Here is a 17704-nt window from a genome sequence, read left to right on the forward strand (position 1 = left end):
TTAAACTAATGCCTGATACATGTAATTTTCCACGTGTATAGGGTCCCACTAGCTACCAACAGATATTATGTGATCACTGTCAAGTGCACAGTATGTGATTACTACATGATTTGGCTACACCTATGGTATTTATGAAGTGACAGCTAGTTCCAAAGACAACCTCAGAAAGGCTAGAAGGGCTCCTTTACACGCAATTTCTGCGTTCAGAGTGTGTGTGCATTTACATGCATTTGTAATACATTTGTGGCACGTTTGCAGTGCAGCTGTTGTGCTTTTTTAGGTATTATTTAGGATTTTTTTCCATTTCTATGCATTTTCGGAGAGTTCATGTAGGTTTACATACTTTCTGGTATGTGTGAATGCAAAAAAGTGCAGCGTGCTGTATGTTTTTTAAACACACATGAAAGCACTGCCATAGTGTAAACTAGGCTCATTGAAATACAGTTTTCTTGTTTAAGCACTGTACTTAAAAAAAAACTTGTTGGACTGCATCTGGCATAAATAAGCCCTAAGCTAGACTGTCTTTTCTTTTTAGCAGAACACCCACTGGACTAAGGGCAGCCGCAGTAGGCATAACAGTAAGCATAAGGTTTACTCTCAGTTTATAATGAAATGTATACACATAGTAGACCTGACTCAAGTATATACAGTATGATACATATGCTGTATATACATATTTTGTAAAGGTTTTTATTTTTAGAATTTTCCGTCATTAACAAAAGGTACAACACATTTAACCACGGGACACTGAATAGTACCAGTACCCTGTTAGGCTACGCAGAGCCCACATAATCATATTACTGTGAAGTGCTGCTTAGTTGCATAGACAAGTAGCATATGCATATAGTATTAATCGTGGTAGCATAAAAAGAAAACAAAAGACAAAAACACAGGTAGAGTATACATTCATACACACCACAAACACATTTATATATTTATTATAGTTCATTAAATTCTGGTAGAAGAAGTCTGTGTAAACCCTTAGGTCTTGACACAGGGAAAGAGATGCACACCGCTCAGGCAGTTGGAGCTTCACAGCCAGCTATGGGTGCAGGACCTCGGATCGCCACCGCAAATAGGATACAAGAGAAATGGCCGCACACCAAAACTATGGCTCACGATGAAAGGCTTTATTTAACAAGGATGCAAGATACAGCAAAATGGATGGTAGACAAGTTTCACACGACTCACAATGTGCTTGTTCACTACCAAGCGGCCATTTCTTTTGAACACTAAGGTCTTGATGTATTGGCAGTCATTCTAAAATATTTTTTATGTGTGGTACCACTCTAACTTCCCATATTCCTGAGTATTTTTTGACATTTTAAACAATAGTCTTTGTTTAGAAATTTCACAGCTTTCACATTTTCATATTAATACACCAAGAAAACTACAGCCATTACAAAGAAATCCAAGAACTTCCCTGTTTTTCGGTTGATGGCTTCATTTTATGTCTCCTCTGATGCATGCAATACATTAAGAATACACAAATATGTGACAGAAATAAGAGAGAAAACACATGTAAAATAAAATAATGTTAATAATATAACATCTCTTGTATTCGCCACTAAACGTCTATTCACAATGCTCATCACTCCACAGAACAAAGCCCTTTCTAAACTGTGCTAATGTTTGGATCATACACATAAAATACAGAAATATGAAGTGTGGCTTACTCAAAGAGATGGTTGCTATAACAATGTTATTTGAAAATCATAAATCCAAAGGTTTCTTTTTTTTAATTAAGTTATTTATCTAGAATATACACTGGGATAAATGGATCATGTTTCTTTTTAAAGTATCTAAATCAAAACCTTTTTTTTTAGATTGGATAGATAGGGTTAGCAGCCATATAAGTTCTTGAGTTCATGTGTTTCCAGTGATAGGTACTGTAAATGCTACAATATGTAAATTCATTTTAGATTCACCTCCTGTAGTAGTCCCGATGACCATTATCACTAGGACTAAAAGTTAAAGAAAATTTGAAAATTTGAGTTGCTACTGGAACAGGAGTCAAGGTGAAATCTTCCAATGGGAACACTGGTTGTGGTGACAGCTGTAAAGGAGGGATTTCCTTTAGTTTGGAGAGATTTTCTCTCACTTCCTTTTTTGTCTACAAAACAAGTGAGGGAAAATCTTCCTAATGGATCACAGACAGCAAAACAAAAAGTGACAGAAGTTTTAACCCTTCCCCACTCTATTTAAAACTAAAGAAAGTTTTGATTTTGAAGTGGTTTTAACGTCAGAACATTTTACCTTAATGTATTTCCCGCAATAAAGTAAAAAAAAGTCCCACTGATTTATTGTGTTTTTTTTTAAATGTATTAGTGTATTTTTTTTAAACAAGCGCTGCACAAATACCGTGTGACATAAAAAAATGCTGCCATTATATTCTCTAGGACAGTGGTTCTCAACTCCGGTCCTCGGGACCCACTAACAGGCCAGGTTTGCAAGATAACTAAATTACATCACAGGTGATCTCATTTGCTGCTCAGTGATTGCAGTATTCTAGTCTGCATCTCCCCAAGGTAATACTTAAAATCTGGCCTGTTATTGGGTCTTGAGGACCGGAGTTGAGAACCACTGCTCTAGGGCCTCTGCTAAAAAATATATTTATAATGTTTGGGGGTTCTAGGCAATTTTCTAGCAAAAAAATACAGATTTTTACTTGTAAACAAAAAGTCTCATGATAGGCCTAGTTATTAAAGTGGAGCTCCACCCAAAAGGGGAAGCTCTGCTTGTTTGCCTCCTTCCCCTCGGCTGCCACATTTGGCACCTTTCAGGGGGGAGGGGGAGTGGGTACCTGGTTTCCACCACGGCAAACTCAGCCAGGAGTTTGACTCCTCTCCTCCTTCCTCCGCCACTGGGCCATTTGCAAAGCGCAGCCCGCTTTGCGCATGCACAGTAGGGAATCGGCTGTAAAGCTGCAGGGCTTCACTGTTGGTTTCCCTTAGCTAAGATGGCAGTGGTAGCACCCAAGAGCCGACTGAAAAATGGGCTCGAGTGAAGGCATCGTTGGATTAATGGACAAATAAGAGTCCTAATATTAAAAGTCAGCAACTACAGCATGTGTAGCTGCTGACTTTTAATTTTATTTGAAGGAGCCTGGAGCTCCGCAGGACAGACTTAAGAAGGCTCACTCTGACATTGGTCAAAAAAACCTGCAGTGGCTTAAAGGTGCAGTGCCTTCTATTTTACATTGCAGGTTTTTTTTATTTGGGTTGTACACACTCTTCAATCTGAGTACAGGTGGTCCCCGGGTTACAAACATCTGACTTACAAATGATTCCTACTTACAAATGGAGGGAGACAACAGGAAGTGAGAAGAAATCTACCCCTAGGAAGGGAAATTCACTCCAGTTGTCATAGGGACAGAAAGTGAGGTGAAATCTTCTAAACAGGGATACTGACAGCAAAACAAATGGTACAGGGGTGTTAATTCTTCCCTATGCTATCCAAAAAACTTAAAAATGATTATTTTGCCTGGGGCTAAACCTAAAAAATGTACCTGTTCTGACTTACAAACAAATTCGACCTAAGAAAAAACCTACAGTCCCTATCTTGTTTGTAACCCGGGGACTGCCTGTACTGTGTAATCAACTGCAGCCTTTATTCAGATTTCTATATAAAAAAAAAATGCTGACAGATTTCACAGAGCTCCTTATATGTGGTTGGAATACTAGTTGTACTATGTAATCTTTGCTCTCTCCATCTGATGGAAAGTTATAACACCTTTTAAAATGAACCAGTGTGAATCTGACTGGTGGCTGTGAAAAAATACTTCACTGAAATGTTCATACTGTACACAAGAGATTCTGTATGACAGAAGCCTACAACTTTGAGTATAGAAACATATTTTACATATACATATATATTACAAATTACTAAAAAAACAAAGGTGGCCATATAACCAGGTCATGAATATAATGGAGTACATACACGGGTGCATTAAAGTAATAAATGGGTAAAAAAAAAGCCCTAATCAGATGGGTTGTGTTCTTAATTCGCACTTTTAGCCTTAATTTCCAGATCTGACTAAAATGCACTTTAAATATACGTATATTTTATGTACCTTTGATTGTGCTGTCAGCACTAGCAGAAGAGTCACTGTCATTGTCACCAGATGTTCTAGATTTCACATGCAAATTCAATGAACGCCGGCTTGCCCCTGACAAAGATCTGCTTTTCTTTTCTTCCTTTGGTGGCGCGGGTTTTTGGATGGGCGCAACAAGCTGGACACTTGGGCTGATATTCAAGGGTAGAAAACAAAGATAATCAATTTGTTAATCATTTTTTAACATCTGTTTAAAGTACATGTACACATCTGCCAAAGTAATTTGCTCTAGTCAATATTGTGTTCTTCATCTTGAAATTAGTTACACCATAGAAAATAAAAAAATAAAAAAAACATGAATATTTACACAGACAATAAAGCTGAGTTACAACTTATTCAGGAGTGAATACAATAAAAGCAATGATTTACGTCTAGTGTCTAATTGACTTAGGCTTTAGAGGGCTGCCAAACACTAACCACCTCCCACCCGCCGTATAGACATATGATGGCGGTAGGGGGCCTCTCTAGTTCTGGGACGACGTCATATGAATTTCACTGCGATCGCGTGCCCTTGGGGGCACACAGCGCGTCGATCAGCAGCACACTGTGTCCCTGGGTCACGCCACATCCACAATCTTGATAAAGAGCTGGTGATTTTGCACTCTCTAAAACTAGAGAGTGCAAAATCTGGTGCAGCTATGCAGAGAAACCAATCAACTTCCAGGTTTTGTTTTTTTCAAAGCTTAATTTGAACAAGCTGAAATGAGAAGCTGATTAGTTACCATGCACAATTGCACTGGATTTTGCTGTCTCCAATTTTATTAAATCAACACCTAATGTATTATACCCTAATTTGGATGACACAAGATGTTACAATCATTTGTTTACGGGGGTTACAGCTGTCCCCATTCATCGGGGCTGAAAAAAAAACGGACAAGATATGCAATGTGTGAGAAATTAAAAACATCATAGCTATTGATTGTTAATGGTACTATTAATCTACAGTCTAAATGGACAATGATAGTATAACATTTTTGTTAAACAATAAAACTGTAAAAACCTGTCCTGATGCACATACACAGATACAACCCAAAATAGAAATCAACAACAGGGAAAAGTCTAGTCAAATAAAATCATGGAGTTCATATGTATAAACTGTAAATGGTTTCACTGGCATTTTGAAATAGCAAAAATATACTATATATCAGAAGGATCTGTAAAATAAAAAAAACCACGCTGTAGATACTAGAAGTAACAATAACAATATATGGCAATCAAAATGTATAAGGGTATAAATTAAACACATCGAAGCTAAGAAAAAATGCAATCATATAAAAATGATAATAATAACATTAATACTAATATGTAAATATACCATGTTATAAAAAGAATATATCATATGTACAGGGAAGATCATTTGGATTTCAGTCATATTGCTAAAATTGCTAACGATGAACCTCAAAAAGGATCAATTGATTGCTTAACAAATGGGATAAATGGCTGCATTTGTAGTGAAATGTAAGCTATTGTCAGGACCTAGATGACCTGCAGGTGGCACTGTGGTTTCTGGAGCTGAACGTCGCAGTTTTGATCGCCACCAGGGGGTGTCTCAGCGGTTCCTACTAATTAGGCTCCACCTGATGCTGGCTGCTGGGAAGTTATATAACCCCTTCCCTTAATTTGCATCAGTGCTTCAGTGTTTTGCCTGTTAGCCATATACGTGCTTGCTGATCCCTGCCTTCTCCTGTACCTTGTATCCAGTACTGTGTAACCTGTATCCTCTTACCCTATCTCTTCTCCCATATTTCCCAGTCCTGGTCATGCCCTGTAGATTGTTGCTTTGGTTTTACTTCACTGTTATGTTTATTTTTCATTTTGTTTGCTTATGGTCTGTTGGTATTGGATTTGAGGACTGGTGTTGTGTACATTAATAAACTTTATTTTAATCTTAATCCGATTCCAGTTTTCCAAGTACAGCTACACAGAACTGGTCCTCCCTGCTGCCGCTGTATACCTACATTCAGTATCCCTTACAACTACACTATGCTAGTAATAGCTCTTCCATACGATGTATTTTTTTTCATTCTATTTTTTATATATTTTGTCAAGATATGTGGGAACAAAACAAGCCAAATAGGCATCAGGAAAAAACATGTTCTGGTTAACTAGCAAATGATATATATAATATAAGCTCAACTGTCATTTCTATACAAGGAAATATGTATTATCTAGGTCAAAATCACTATTTCAAAAAATTGTTGGTGTTAGGCACATTTTGTCAAAAACAATATAACTAGGGTTGAGCGAACACCTAGATGTCCGTGTTCGACGGGTTCGGCCGAACTTTAAAAAAAAGTCCGGGTCCGTGTCCCGGACTTTTACCGAACTTTTCCCGGACACCGAACCCCATTGAAGTCAATGGGGACCCGAACTTTAAGGCACTAAAATGGCTCTAAAACACCAAAGGAAAGGGCTAGAGTGCTGCAAATGGCAGCAAAACGTAATTAAGAGCATGGCAAGTGCTCTGCAAACAAATGTGGATAGGGAAATAACTTAAAACAACAAAAAAAAAACAGAAAAATAAAACAATGTTCTTCTTCATCTCTGAAGGACGAGGCCCATATGGAGTAGGAGGGAGGTTGAGGTGGTGGTGGATGTGGCGGTGACATAGGCGTGCGCACAGGGTGTGCTGGGTGTGCCTGGGCACACCCTAATCACCTAGGGCACATAGCATTGCCAGTGAGGAGATGGGAAAGATCTCCCTGGGACCTGCTCTGCTCTATTTCTCCTTGCCTACAGGTACATGGCCCCGATACATTACTCTCCCTGCTGGCAAACACATGCATGTGTATTTCAACTTTGGGGTGCACACCTTAATGCAATAGGCTGCGCACACCTATGGGCGGTGTAGGTGGAAGCGGCGGTGGAGGAGGACCAGGGCCGGATTAACAGCATCATGGGCTTGGTGCTGAGGATTTTGAAGGGCCTTAAGGGCCGTGCCTTGCCATGCACCCAGAGGAGGAAGGGTGCAGCCATGCATGCCTAATTCAACATGGGATGCTGTCTCTGAAGCCCATAAACACATCCATGCATCGCCAACTGTCCCTCCTTGTCCGGCCTTCACGCTGTGTGGGGAGGTTCTGAGGGTGCTGCCTGGGGAAGCGAGCATAGAAGCCAGACTTCTGTGTTTACAAGTGACAGAAGAGCGGTAACAGTGAATATGGCCAACCCGGGGCCTATATAAAAGGTAGGGGCCTGGAGCTGCAGCTCCAATAGCCCCTACATTAATCTGGCCCTGAGGAGGAGGACGAGGTAGCCAACACTGCTTCTTTTCAAAAATTTTAAATGAGGGTACACCCCAAAAGAGTGAGAAAGAGCAAAAATGGAACAATGGGTGGGTAAGGTCGGTATCCATTGCTATTCTGCATAAGGTACGGAAAAGTCCCGTGGGATCCATGCCTGGTTCATTTTAATGAACGTGAGCTTGTCCACATTGTCTCTGGACAGGCGGCTGCGCTTGTCTGTTATAACGCCCCCAGCCGTGCTAAATACCCGTTCAGATAATACACTGGCTGCAGGGCACGCCAGCACCTCCAAGGCGTAAAGGGCAAGCTCAAGCCATGTGCCCAATTTGGAGACCCAGAAGTTGAAGGGGGCAGACCCGTCATTCACTACATGTAGGCGTGTGCACACATACTGCTCCACCATGTTGGTAAAATGCTGCCTCCTGCTAAGACGTTCCATCTGAGCTGCTGGTGCTGCTGTTTGTTGTGGCGTGCTGACAAAGCTTTTCCACATTTCGGCCATGCTAACCCTGCCTTCTGAGGTGCTGGCGGTGCCCTGGTTGCGTTGGCGACCTCCTCCTCCTCCTCCTCTGCCTTGTGCTTCCACTGTGGCCCCGCTGTCAGATGGGAATGCCAGCAGCATGGCGTCTACCAGCGTGCGCTTGTACTCGCGCATCTTGCGATCGCGCTCCAGTGAGTGAATTAAGGACGGTACGTTGTCCTTGTAACGGGGATCCAGCAGCGTGGCCACCCAGTAATCAGCACAAGTTAGAATGTGGGCAACTCGGCGGTCGTTGTGGAGACACTGCAGCATGTAATCGCTCATGTGTGCCAGGCTGCCCAGAGGCAACGAAAGGCTGTCCTCTGTGGGAGGTGTATCGTCCGTGTCCTCTGTATCCCCCCAGCCACGCACCAGTGATGGCCATGAGCTGGCCTGGGTGCCACCCTGCTGTGAACATGGTTCCATCTCCTCCTCCAGCTCCTCCTCCTCCTCATCCTCCTCATCCTCCAGAACTGTGCCCCTGCTGGACAATTGCGTCCCTGGCGTTTGCGTGTGCAGGAACCCACCCTCGGAGCCCCTTGCGAATGACTGCCCTGAAAGCCTTGGAAATGTTACCTCTTCATCCTCCTCCTCCTCCTCATCCTGTGCCACATCCTCTTCCATCATCGCCCGAATTGTTTTTTCAAGGAGGCATAGAAGTGGGATAGTTAAGCTGAGAACGGCGTCATTGCCACTGGCCATGTTGGTGGAGTACTCAAAACAGCGCAACAAGGCACACAGGTCTCGCATGGAGGCCCAGTTAAATTAAATAGCGGAATAGAAAATATGATCCAAAAAAAGTGTATGTATATCACACGTACACAACCACACTGGGCCCCAATTACTATTGTTTGTACCCCTAAAAGGCTAGATGAGGAGTAGGGGGAGTATGGAACAGGCAGCACCCTCAAACCTTCAGAAGTATGAGATGAACCCCAACAACTTGGAAAGGTGGATCTCTCTCACACGTACCGACACAGACTATCCCGCAATTCAATTGATCCTCAAAGGTTTTTATTGAATAGCGGAATAGGAAATATGATCAAAAAAAGTGTATGTATCTCGCACGTACACAACCACACTAGGCCCCAATTACTATTGTTTGTACCCCTAAAAGGCTAGATGAGGAGTAGGGGGGGTATGGAACAGGCAGCACCCTCAAACCTTCAGAAGTATGAGATGAACCCCAACAACTTGGAAAGGTGGATCTCTCTCACACGTACCGACACAGACTATCCCCCAATTTAACTGATCCCCAAAGGTTTTTGATTAAATAGCGGAATAGAAAATATGATCCAAAAAAAGTGTATGTATATCACACGTACACAACCACACTAGGCCCCAATTACTATTGTTTGTACCCCTAAAAGGCTAGATGAGGAGTAGGGGGAGTATGGAACAGGCAGCACCCTCAAACCTTCAGAAGTATGAGATGAACCCCAACAACTTGGAAAGGTGGATCTCTCTCACCCGTACCGACACAGACTATCCCGCAATTCAATTGATCCTCAAAGGTTTTTATTGAATAGCGGAATAGGAAATATGATCAAAAAAAGTGTATGTATCTCGCACGTACACAACCACACTAGGCCCCAATTACTATTGTTTGTACCCCTAAAAGGCTAGATGAGGAGTAGGGGGGGTATGGAACAGGCAGCACCCTCAAACCTTCAGAAGTATGAGATGAACCCCAACAACTTGGAAAGGTGGATCTCTCTCACACGTACCGACACAGACTATCCCCCAATTTAACTGATCCCCAAAGGTTTTTGATTAAATAGCGGAATAGAAAATATGATCCCAAAAAAGTGTATGTATATCACACGTACACAACCACACTGGGCCCCAATTACTATTGTTTGTACCCCTAAAAGGCTAGATGAGGAGTAGGGGGAGTATGGAACAGGCAGCACCCTCAAACCTTCAGAAGTATGAGATGAACCCCAACAACTTGGAAAGGTGGATCTCTCTCACACGTACCAACACAGACTATCCCCCAATTTAACTGATCCCCAAAGGTTTTTGATTAAATAGCGGAATAGAAAATATGATCCCAAAAAAGTGTATGTATATCACACGTACACAACCACACTAGGCCCCAATTACTATTGTTTGTACCCCTAAAAGGCTAGGAGTAGGGGGAGTATGGAACAGGCAGCACCCTCAAACCTTCAGAAGTATGAGATGAACCCCAACAACTTGGAAAGGTGGATCTCTCTCACACGTACCAACACAGACTATCCCCCAATTTAACTGATCCCCAAAGGTTTTTGATTAAATAGCGGAATAGAAAATATGATCCCAAAAAAGTGTATGTATATCACACGTACACAACCACACTAGGCCCCAATTACTATTGTTTGTACCCCTAAAAGGCTAGGAGTAGGGGGAGTATGGAACAGGCAGCACCCTCAAACCTTCAGAAGTATGAGATGAACCCCAACAACTTGGAAAGGTGGATCTCTCTCACACGTACCAACACAGACTATCCCCCAATTTAACTGATCCCCAAAGGTTTTTGATTAAATAGCGGAATAGAAAATATGATCCCAAAAAAGTGTATGTATATCACACGTACACAACCACACTAGGCCCCAATTACTATTGTTTGTACCCCTAAAAGGCTAGGAGTAGGGGGAGTATGGAACAGGCAGCACCCTCAAACCTTCAGAAGTATGAGATGAACCCCAACAACTTGGAAAGGTGGATCTCTCTCACACGTACCAACACAGACTATCCCCCAATTTAACTGATCCCCAAAGGTTTTTGATTAAATAGCGGAATAGAAAATATGATCCCAAAAAAGTGTATGTATATCACACGTACACAACCACACTAGGCCCCAATTACTATTGTTTGTACCCCTAAAAGGCTAGGAGTAGGGGGAGTATGGAACAGGCAGCACCCTCAAACCTTCAGAAGTATGAGATGAACCCCAACAACTTGGAAAGGTGGATCTCTCTCACACGTACCAACACAGACTATCCCCCAATTTAACTGATCCCCAAAGGTTTTTGATTAAATAGCGGAATAGAAAATATGATCCCAAAAAAGTGTATGTATATCACACGTACACAACCACACTAGGCCCCAATTACTATTGTTTGTACCCCTAAAAGGCTAGGAGTAGGGGGAGTATGGAACAGGCAGCACCCTCAAACCTTCAGAAGTATGAGATGAACCCCAACAACTTGGAAAGGTGGATCTCTCTCACACGTACCAACACAGACTATCCCCCAATTTAACTGATCCCCAAAGGTTTTTGATTAAATAGCGGAATAGAAAATATGATCCCAAAAAAGTGTATGTATATCACACGTACACAACCACACTAGGCCCCAATTACTATTGTTTGTACCCCTAAAAGGCTAGGAGTAGGGGGGAGTATGGAACAGGCAGCACCCTCAAACCTTCAGAAGTATGAGATGAACCCCAACAACTTGGAAAGGTGGATCTCTCTCACACGTACCAACACAGACTATCCCCCAATTTAACTGATCCCCAAAGGTTTTTGATTAAATAGCGGAATAGAAAATATGATCCCAAAAAAGTGTATGTATATCACACGTACACAACCACACTAGGCCCCAATTACTATTGTTTGTACCCCTAAAAGGCTAGGAGTAGGGGGAGTATGGAACAGGCAGCACCCTCAAACCTTCAGAAGTATGAGATGAACCCCAACAACTTGGAAAGGTGGATCTCTCTCACACGTACCAACACAGACTATCCCCCAATTTAACTGATCCCCAAAGGTTTTTGATTAAATAGCGGAATAGAAAATATGATCCCAAAAAAGTGTATGTATATCACACGTACACAACCACACTAGGCCCCAATTACTATTGTTTGTACCCCTAAAAGGCTAGGAGTAGGGGGAGTATGGAACAGGCAGCACCCTCAAACCTTCAGAAGTATGAGATGAACCCCAACAACTTGGAAAGGTGGATCTCTCTCACACGTACCAACACAGACTATCCCCCAATTTAACTGATCCCCAAAGGTTTTTGATTAAATAGCGGAATAGAAAATATGATCCCAAAAAAGTGTATGTATATCACACGTACACAACCACACTAGGCCCCAATTACTATTGTTTGTACCCCTAAAAGGCTAGATGAGGAGTAGGGGGAGTATGGAACAGGCAGCACCCTCAAACCTTCAGAAGTATGAGATTGTGTTCACTGTACCCCACAAAGATTGAGTTCACTACACCCCACAATGATTGTGTTCACTGCACCCCACAAAGATTGTGTTCACTGCACCTCACAAAGATTGTGTTCACTGTACCCCCCAAAGATTGTGTTCACTGCACCCCACAAAGATTCTGTTCACTGTACCCCACAAAGATTGTGTTCACTGCACCCCAAAAAGATTGTGTTCACTGCACCCCAAAAAGGATGTTGTTCACTCCACCCCAAAAAGATTGTGTTCACTGCACCCCACAAAGATTGTGTTCACTGCACCCCAAAAAGATTGTGTTCACTGCACCCCAAAAATGATTTTGTTCACTGCACCCCAAAAAGGATTTTGTTCACTGCACCCCAAAAAGGATGTTGTTCACTCCACCCCAAAAAGATTGTGTTCACTGCACCCCAAAAAGATTGTGTTCACTGCACCCCACAAAGGATTTTGTTCACTGCACCCCAAAAAGATTGTGTTCACTGCACCCCAAAAAGGATGTTGTTCACTGCACCCCAAAAAGGATTTTGTTCACTGCACCCCAAAAAGATTGTGTTCACTGCACCCCACAAAGGATTTTGTTCACTGCACCCCACAAAGATTGTGTTCACTGCACACCAAAAAGGATTGTGTTCACTGCACCCCAAAAAGATTTTGTTCACTGCACCCCAAAAAGATTGTGTTCACTGCAGCCCAAAAAGATTGTGTTCACTGCAGCCCAAAAAGATTGTGTTCACTGCAGCCCAAAAAGATTGTGTTCACTGCAGCCCAAAAAGATTGTGTTCACTGCAGCTCACACACAGAAAAATGGATGTGGATCACTGACACCTGCCTATCTCCAATCCCACACCACACAGCAATATCGATTGTAGTTTGTAGAACACAGTTTCCCTAAAATTCAGCAGACTCTGTCCCTAACAGGATTGAGAAGAGATCGTAGATCAGGATTGAGTGCAGACCCCACCCCCCACACAGCAATATCGATTGTAGTTTGTAGAAGACACTGACCCTATAATTCAGCAGACTCTATCCCTAAAATGCCTACAACTCGCCCTGACTAAACACTCCGACCTGTCCCTCAATTCTATCCGGACACAAATGGTTTTTTCCTGCCTATCTTTCCCTAATCAGCAGCCAGCACGTTGATGTGTGCTCTGTCCCTGAATCTAAGCAGCATAATGACGCCGCTGCGGCTGCCTCGAACTTATAAAGACTTGGTCACATGCTTCAGACGGCCAATCACAGCTACTGAGACATTTGCAGGCATGGCTGGGATGGCTTAAGGCACACCAGTTAAACGATTGTTGATTGGCTGTTGAAAGCCCGCCATGAAAAGAGCGCCAAAGCATGCAAAACCCGGAAATAAAACGACCGAACACGGATTTTTACCCGAACATACAGTAAAGTGTCCGTGTCCGTGTTCGGGTACAAAAAATCCAATTATTCGGTACGAACACGAATAATACAGTCCGTGTTCGCTCAACACTAAATATAACTCAATGTGTTTCAATGTATGTAGAAGTTTGGCTTTTTTTTTTCCTTAATCATACTTACCTACATGGATGTAGCATCGGTGAGATGCTGCATCTGTCCCCGTCTGCTTCTATGATTGAGTACTGAGCGATCAAAGACCGCCAATCGCTCAGTTCTCAGTGCTCCTTGAGCAGAGAGCCGGTAACCATCAATAAGCGGCTCTCTGCCCCCCTTCCCCCCACTCACTGAAGCGCTGAGCTGTGGAAGGGGCAAGAGGGGCTGGCTCAGGCTTTTATGCTGAGAGGCTAAGCCTGGTGCTAGACAAGACTCCTAGGTCGACCCCGACCATATGGTCACGATCTTTCCCCAGCCTGGACCGGCTCTGTGATATTAGCTGACAGCGTGCTTCAGCCCACTGTCTGCTAAAAACGGGTCACAGGAGTGCATAACAAACTGTAGTCCTGTGATCAACAGGAGAAGTAGAGCCAAACAAACTTTGGCTGTACTTCTCCTTTAAGGCTAGTCCTGAATGATTTACAGTAACTAGCTTGATAAGAGTTTAAAAAAAATAAGGTTTAAAAAGATTAGGAATAAGGTATATAAAGAGGAGGAGAAGGGGGATAGGGAGAAAGAAAAAAGAGGAAAAAGTAGAAAAAAAGTGGAAGGGAAGGGATCTGGGTACTACCCTGTTTCCCCAAAAATAAGACAGTGTCTTATATTAAATGTTTGCTCCCAAAGATTTGCTAGGTCTTATTTTCAGGGGATGTCCTATTTTTCCCTGAAGAAGAATATGGTACACATTTATTGTTGAACAAAAAAAGTAAATGTATTAACTGTATACGGTACAGTAGTAGTTGTCATCACAAACCAGCAAATTACATCCTCCTGTGCAGTGGCAGCTGGTGCTCAAACTTTTTTTGGGGGGGGCGCAAACAGAAAAATGTAATAGGCATTGCTTTGCGGCAAAAAACGCTGTAAAAAATTGCGTGACTTTGAGGTCGCAAAATTGTGAGAGGGGCCTTCAGTAATTAAGGTATAGTGTGCCCCCTTTCAATGCAGAACAAGGGTCCCTAAGAAACTGCCGCACTGAGAACTTTACGGCCAAAGGAGGCATCAGCCGATGCCTGAACATCCACCTTATAGAATTTTGAGAAGGTGTGAACGGACGACCAAGTCGCCGCCTTACACACCTGGGCCACAGAAGCCTGATGACGGTAAGCCCAAGACGTACTCAAAGATCTGGTAGAGTGCGCCTTCACAGGGAAGGGGGGAACCTTCCCCTTCAAGACATAGGCTTGCTCAATGATCTGTCTGATCCATTTGGCGATGGTCGCAGCCGAAGCCGCCATGCCCTTCCGAGGTCCCTCAGGAAGGACAAAGAGGGAATCCGACTTGCGAAAAGATTTAGTGGACGACAGGTAAACCCTGATCGCCCGGACAACATCCAAGGAATGTAAGGCCACCTCCTTCGGATGCTTAGGCTTTGCGCAGAGCGAAGGCAAGACAATGTCTTCATTTAGGTGAAATTCCGAGATCCTTTTCGGAAGAAAAGATGGGTTAGGTCGCAGGACCACCTTATCCTTGTGGATCACCAGGTAGGGAGAGTTGCAGGACAAAGCCGCCAGCTCCGACACCCTGCGAGCCAAAGTGATCGCCACCAAAAAGGCAACCTTCTTGGACAACAGAGACAACGAGAGCTCCCTGATCTTTTCAAAGGGAGCCTGTTGTAACACGGACAGAACTAAGTTCAAGTCCCATGGAGGCAAAGGTTCCCTCCTAGGAGGGACCAAATGTCGCACCCCCTGAACAAAGGTGCTAACCAATGAATTAGACGCCACAGGGCGTTGAAAGAGAACGGCCAGTGCAGAAATCTGACCCTTAATCGTGGCCAACGCCAAACGCTGGTCCACTCCCGTTTGAAGGAAAGACAACACTCTCGGCACCAAGTATGAGCGAGGGGAATACCCCCTGGACTCACACCAAGCAAAATACGCTTTCCAAGTACGGTAGTAAATTTTCTCCGAAGAGGCTTTTCTAGCCTTGATCAAAGTGGGAATGACCTCAGGGGAGAGACCCCTATCCTTCAGGACCTGGCTTTCAACAGCCAGGCTGTTAAAGCCAGCGACTGTAAAGCAGGATGGAATATCGGCCCTTGAGACAGGAGGTCTTCTCGAAGCGGCAGACGCCACGGAGCGTCGACTGCCAGATTTACGAGGTCTGCATACCAAGACCAGCGAGGCCAGTCCGGTGCCACCAGAATCACTGTGTGCGGTTTCGAGGCTAACCTGCGAAGAAGCCTGGACAGTAGTTGAATCGGTGGAAAGGCATACATCAGACGATACTGATGCCAGGGCGCCACTAACGCGCGTCCTTGCCACGAACCTTTCCACCTTGTTGTTCAGACGAGACGCGAACAGGTCCACATCCGGGGGAACCCCACTTCGCGCACAACATCTGGAAGACATCCGGGTGAAGGGACCATTCTCCCTGGTCCAGGGTCTGGCGACTCAGATAATCCGCCTGCCAGTTCTCCACCCCCGGAATGTGAACTGCCGTTATCGCCGGGACGTGCGTCTTGGCCCAAGACAGAATGTCGGCTACTTCCCGAGCCGCTCGGGCACTCCTGGTGCCCCCTTGGAGGTTGATGTAGGCCACCGCGGTGGCATTGTCCGTCTGAACCCGAACTGGACGGCCCCGAAGCCGGTCCGTCCATCTCAGAAGGCAAAGCTTTATCGCCCTCAATTCCAGAATGTTTATTGGAAGTGAGGACTCCTGCCCCGACCAAGTTCCCTGGGCGGACAGAACGCCCAGAACACCACCCCAGCCCGACAGACTGGCATCCGTGGTGAGCACCGTCCACGATAATGGACGAAAAGACTTGCCCCCCGACACCGCCGGGGACTGGAGCCACCACAGAAGATACCTTCTGGTGTTGTGGCTCAACTAAATCCGCAGATCCAGGGATTGCGGCCGCCCGTCCCACTCGGCAAGAATCTCCGCTTGGAGACTCTGCGTGTGAAACTGGGCAAAGGGGATCGCCTCGAAGGCCGAGACCATCAAACCTAGACACCTCATGCACGTCCGGAGAGACGACTGTCGGTTGTCCCTGAGGGACCTGACCTCGTCCTGAAGAGTCCGAAGCTTGTCTTCCGGTAGGAAAACCTTCGCTTGGACAGAGTCCAGAATCATTCTCAGGTAGGGAAGACGAACCGAAGGACACAGAGTCGACTTCGGAATGTTTATGGTCCAACCGAACTCCTGCAGTGTCCGCATCGTGGTGGACAGGTCGGTCACCAGGCTCTGACTGGCGCTTGACCTTATCAGGATATCGTCCAGATACCCCAAGACAGCAATGCCCTGTGCTCGCAACAGGGCCAGAACCGGCGCCAGCACTTTGGTAAAAACCCGCGGAGCCGAAGCGAGACCGAAAGGTAACACCACGAATTGGTAGTGATCCTCCGCAATGGCGAATCGAAGGTACCTCTGGTGACCCTCGAAAATGGGGATGTGTAGGTACGCATCCTTCAGATCGATGGAGGCCATTAATTCCCCCGGACTCAGGGCAGCCACCACTGAGCGCAGGGATTCCATGCGGAACTTGCGAACCCGCACAAAGCGGTTCAGAGCTTTCAAGTCCAGAATCGGATGCACCTTGCCCTCCTTTCTGGGCACAGTGAACAGATTGGAGTAAAACCCCCGAAATCTGTCCCGATGAGGCACCGGGACCACCACCCCCTGGGCCCGCAGGTCCCGCACCGCCAGGTGCAGATCCCGCAAGCGCTCCGGAGACAGCTGAAGATTTGAGGGAAAAAATCTGCCCGCCGGCCGAGAGAGAAATTCGATCTTGTAACCAGATCGAACTATGTCCTGAACCCATCTGTCCCGAATGCGGGCCAGCCAAGGTTGTAGGAAACCGCGCAGACGTCCCCCCACCCCAGAAACGGGTGAGGGCGCACCTTCAGGCGGAAGTGGTATGGGAAGCTGAACCGGACTGGCCGGACTTCTGCTTCCCCGCCCACGGCTTCTTCTGGGAGCCTTGGCCTTTGAAGGGCTTGCCCTTGGACTGCGACTGAAAGGCACGAAAGGACCCCTGAGAGGGCCTAGACGAGGAATTCCGTTTACCACGGAAGGACTTATGCTTGTGGGACTGGGGCAGGAGAGTACTCTTGC

General features: G+C 44.9%; 1 protein-coding gene across 1 annotated transcript in view; it reads right to left on the minus strand.

Moving 5' to 3' along the window:
- The window catches only part of VWA3B (von Willebrand factor A domain containing 3B), a gene marked incomplete at its 3' end in the record, with an annotated part of 264070 nt that overhangs the window by 75825 nt on the left and 170541 nt on the right, over nucleotides 1–17704 (minus strand). Inside the window, exon 26 of the mRNA XM_082245271.1 lies at nucleotides 4073–4245. Within this exon, the coding sequence (XP_082101397.1) occupies nucleotides 4073–4245 (173 nt within the window). The remainder of the gene's footprint in view (nucleotides 1–4072; nucleotides 4246–17704) is intronic.

The sequence above is a fragment of the Pelophylax lessonae genome (genome assembly GCF_965119305.1).
Source record: "Pelophylax lessonae genome assembly, chromosome: 2".
In the NCBI taxonomy this organism is placed as follows: Eukaryota; Metazoa; Chordata; class Amphibia; order Anura; family Ranidae; genus Pelophylax; species Pelophylax lessonae.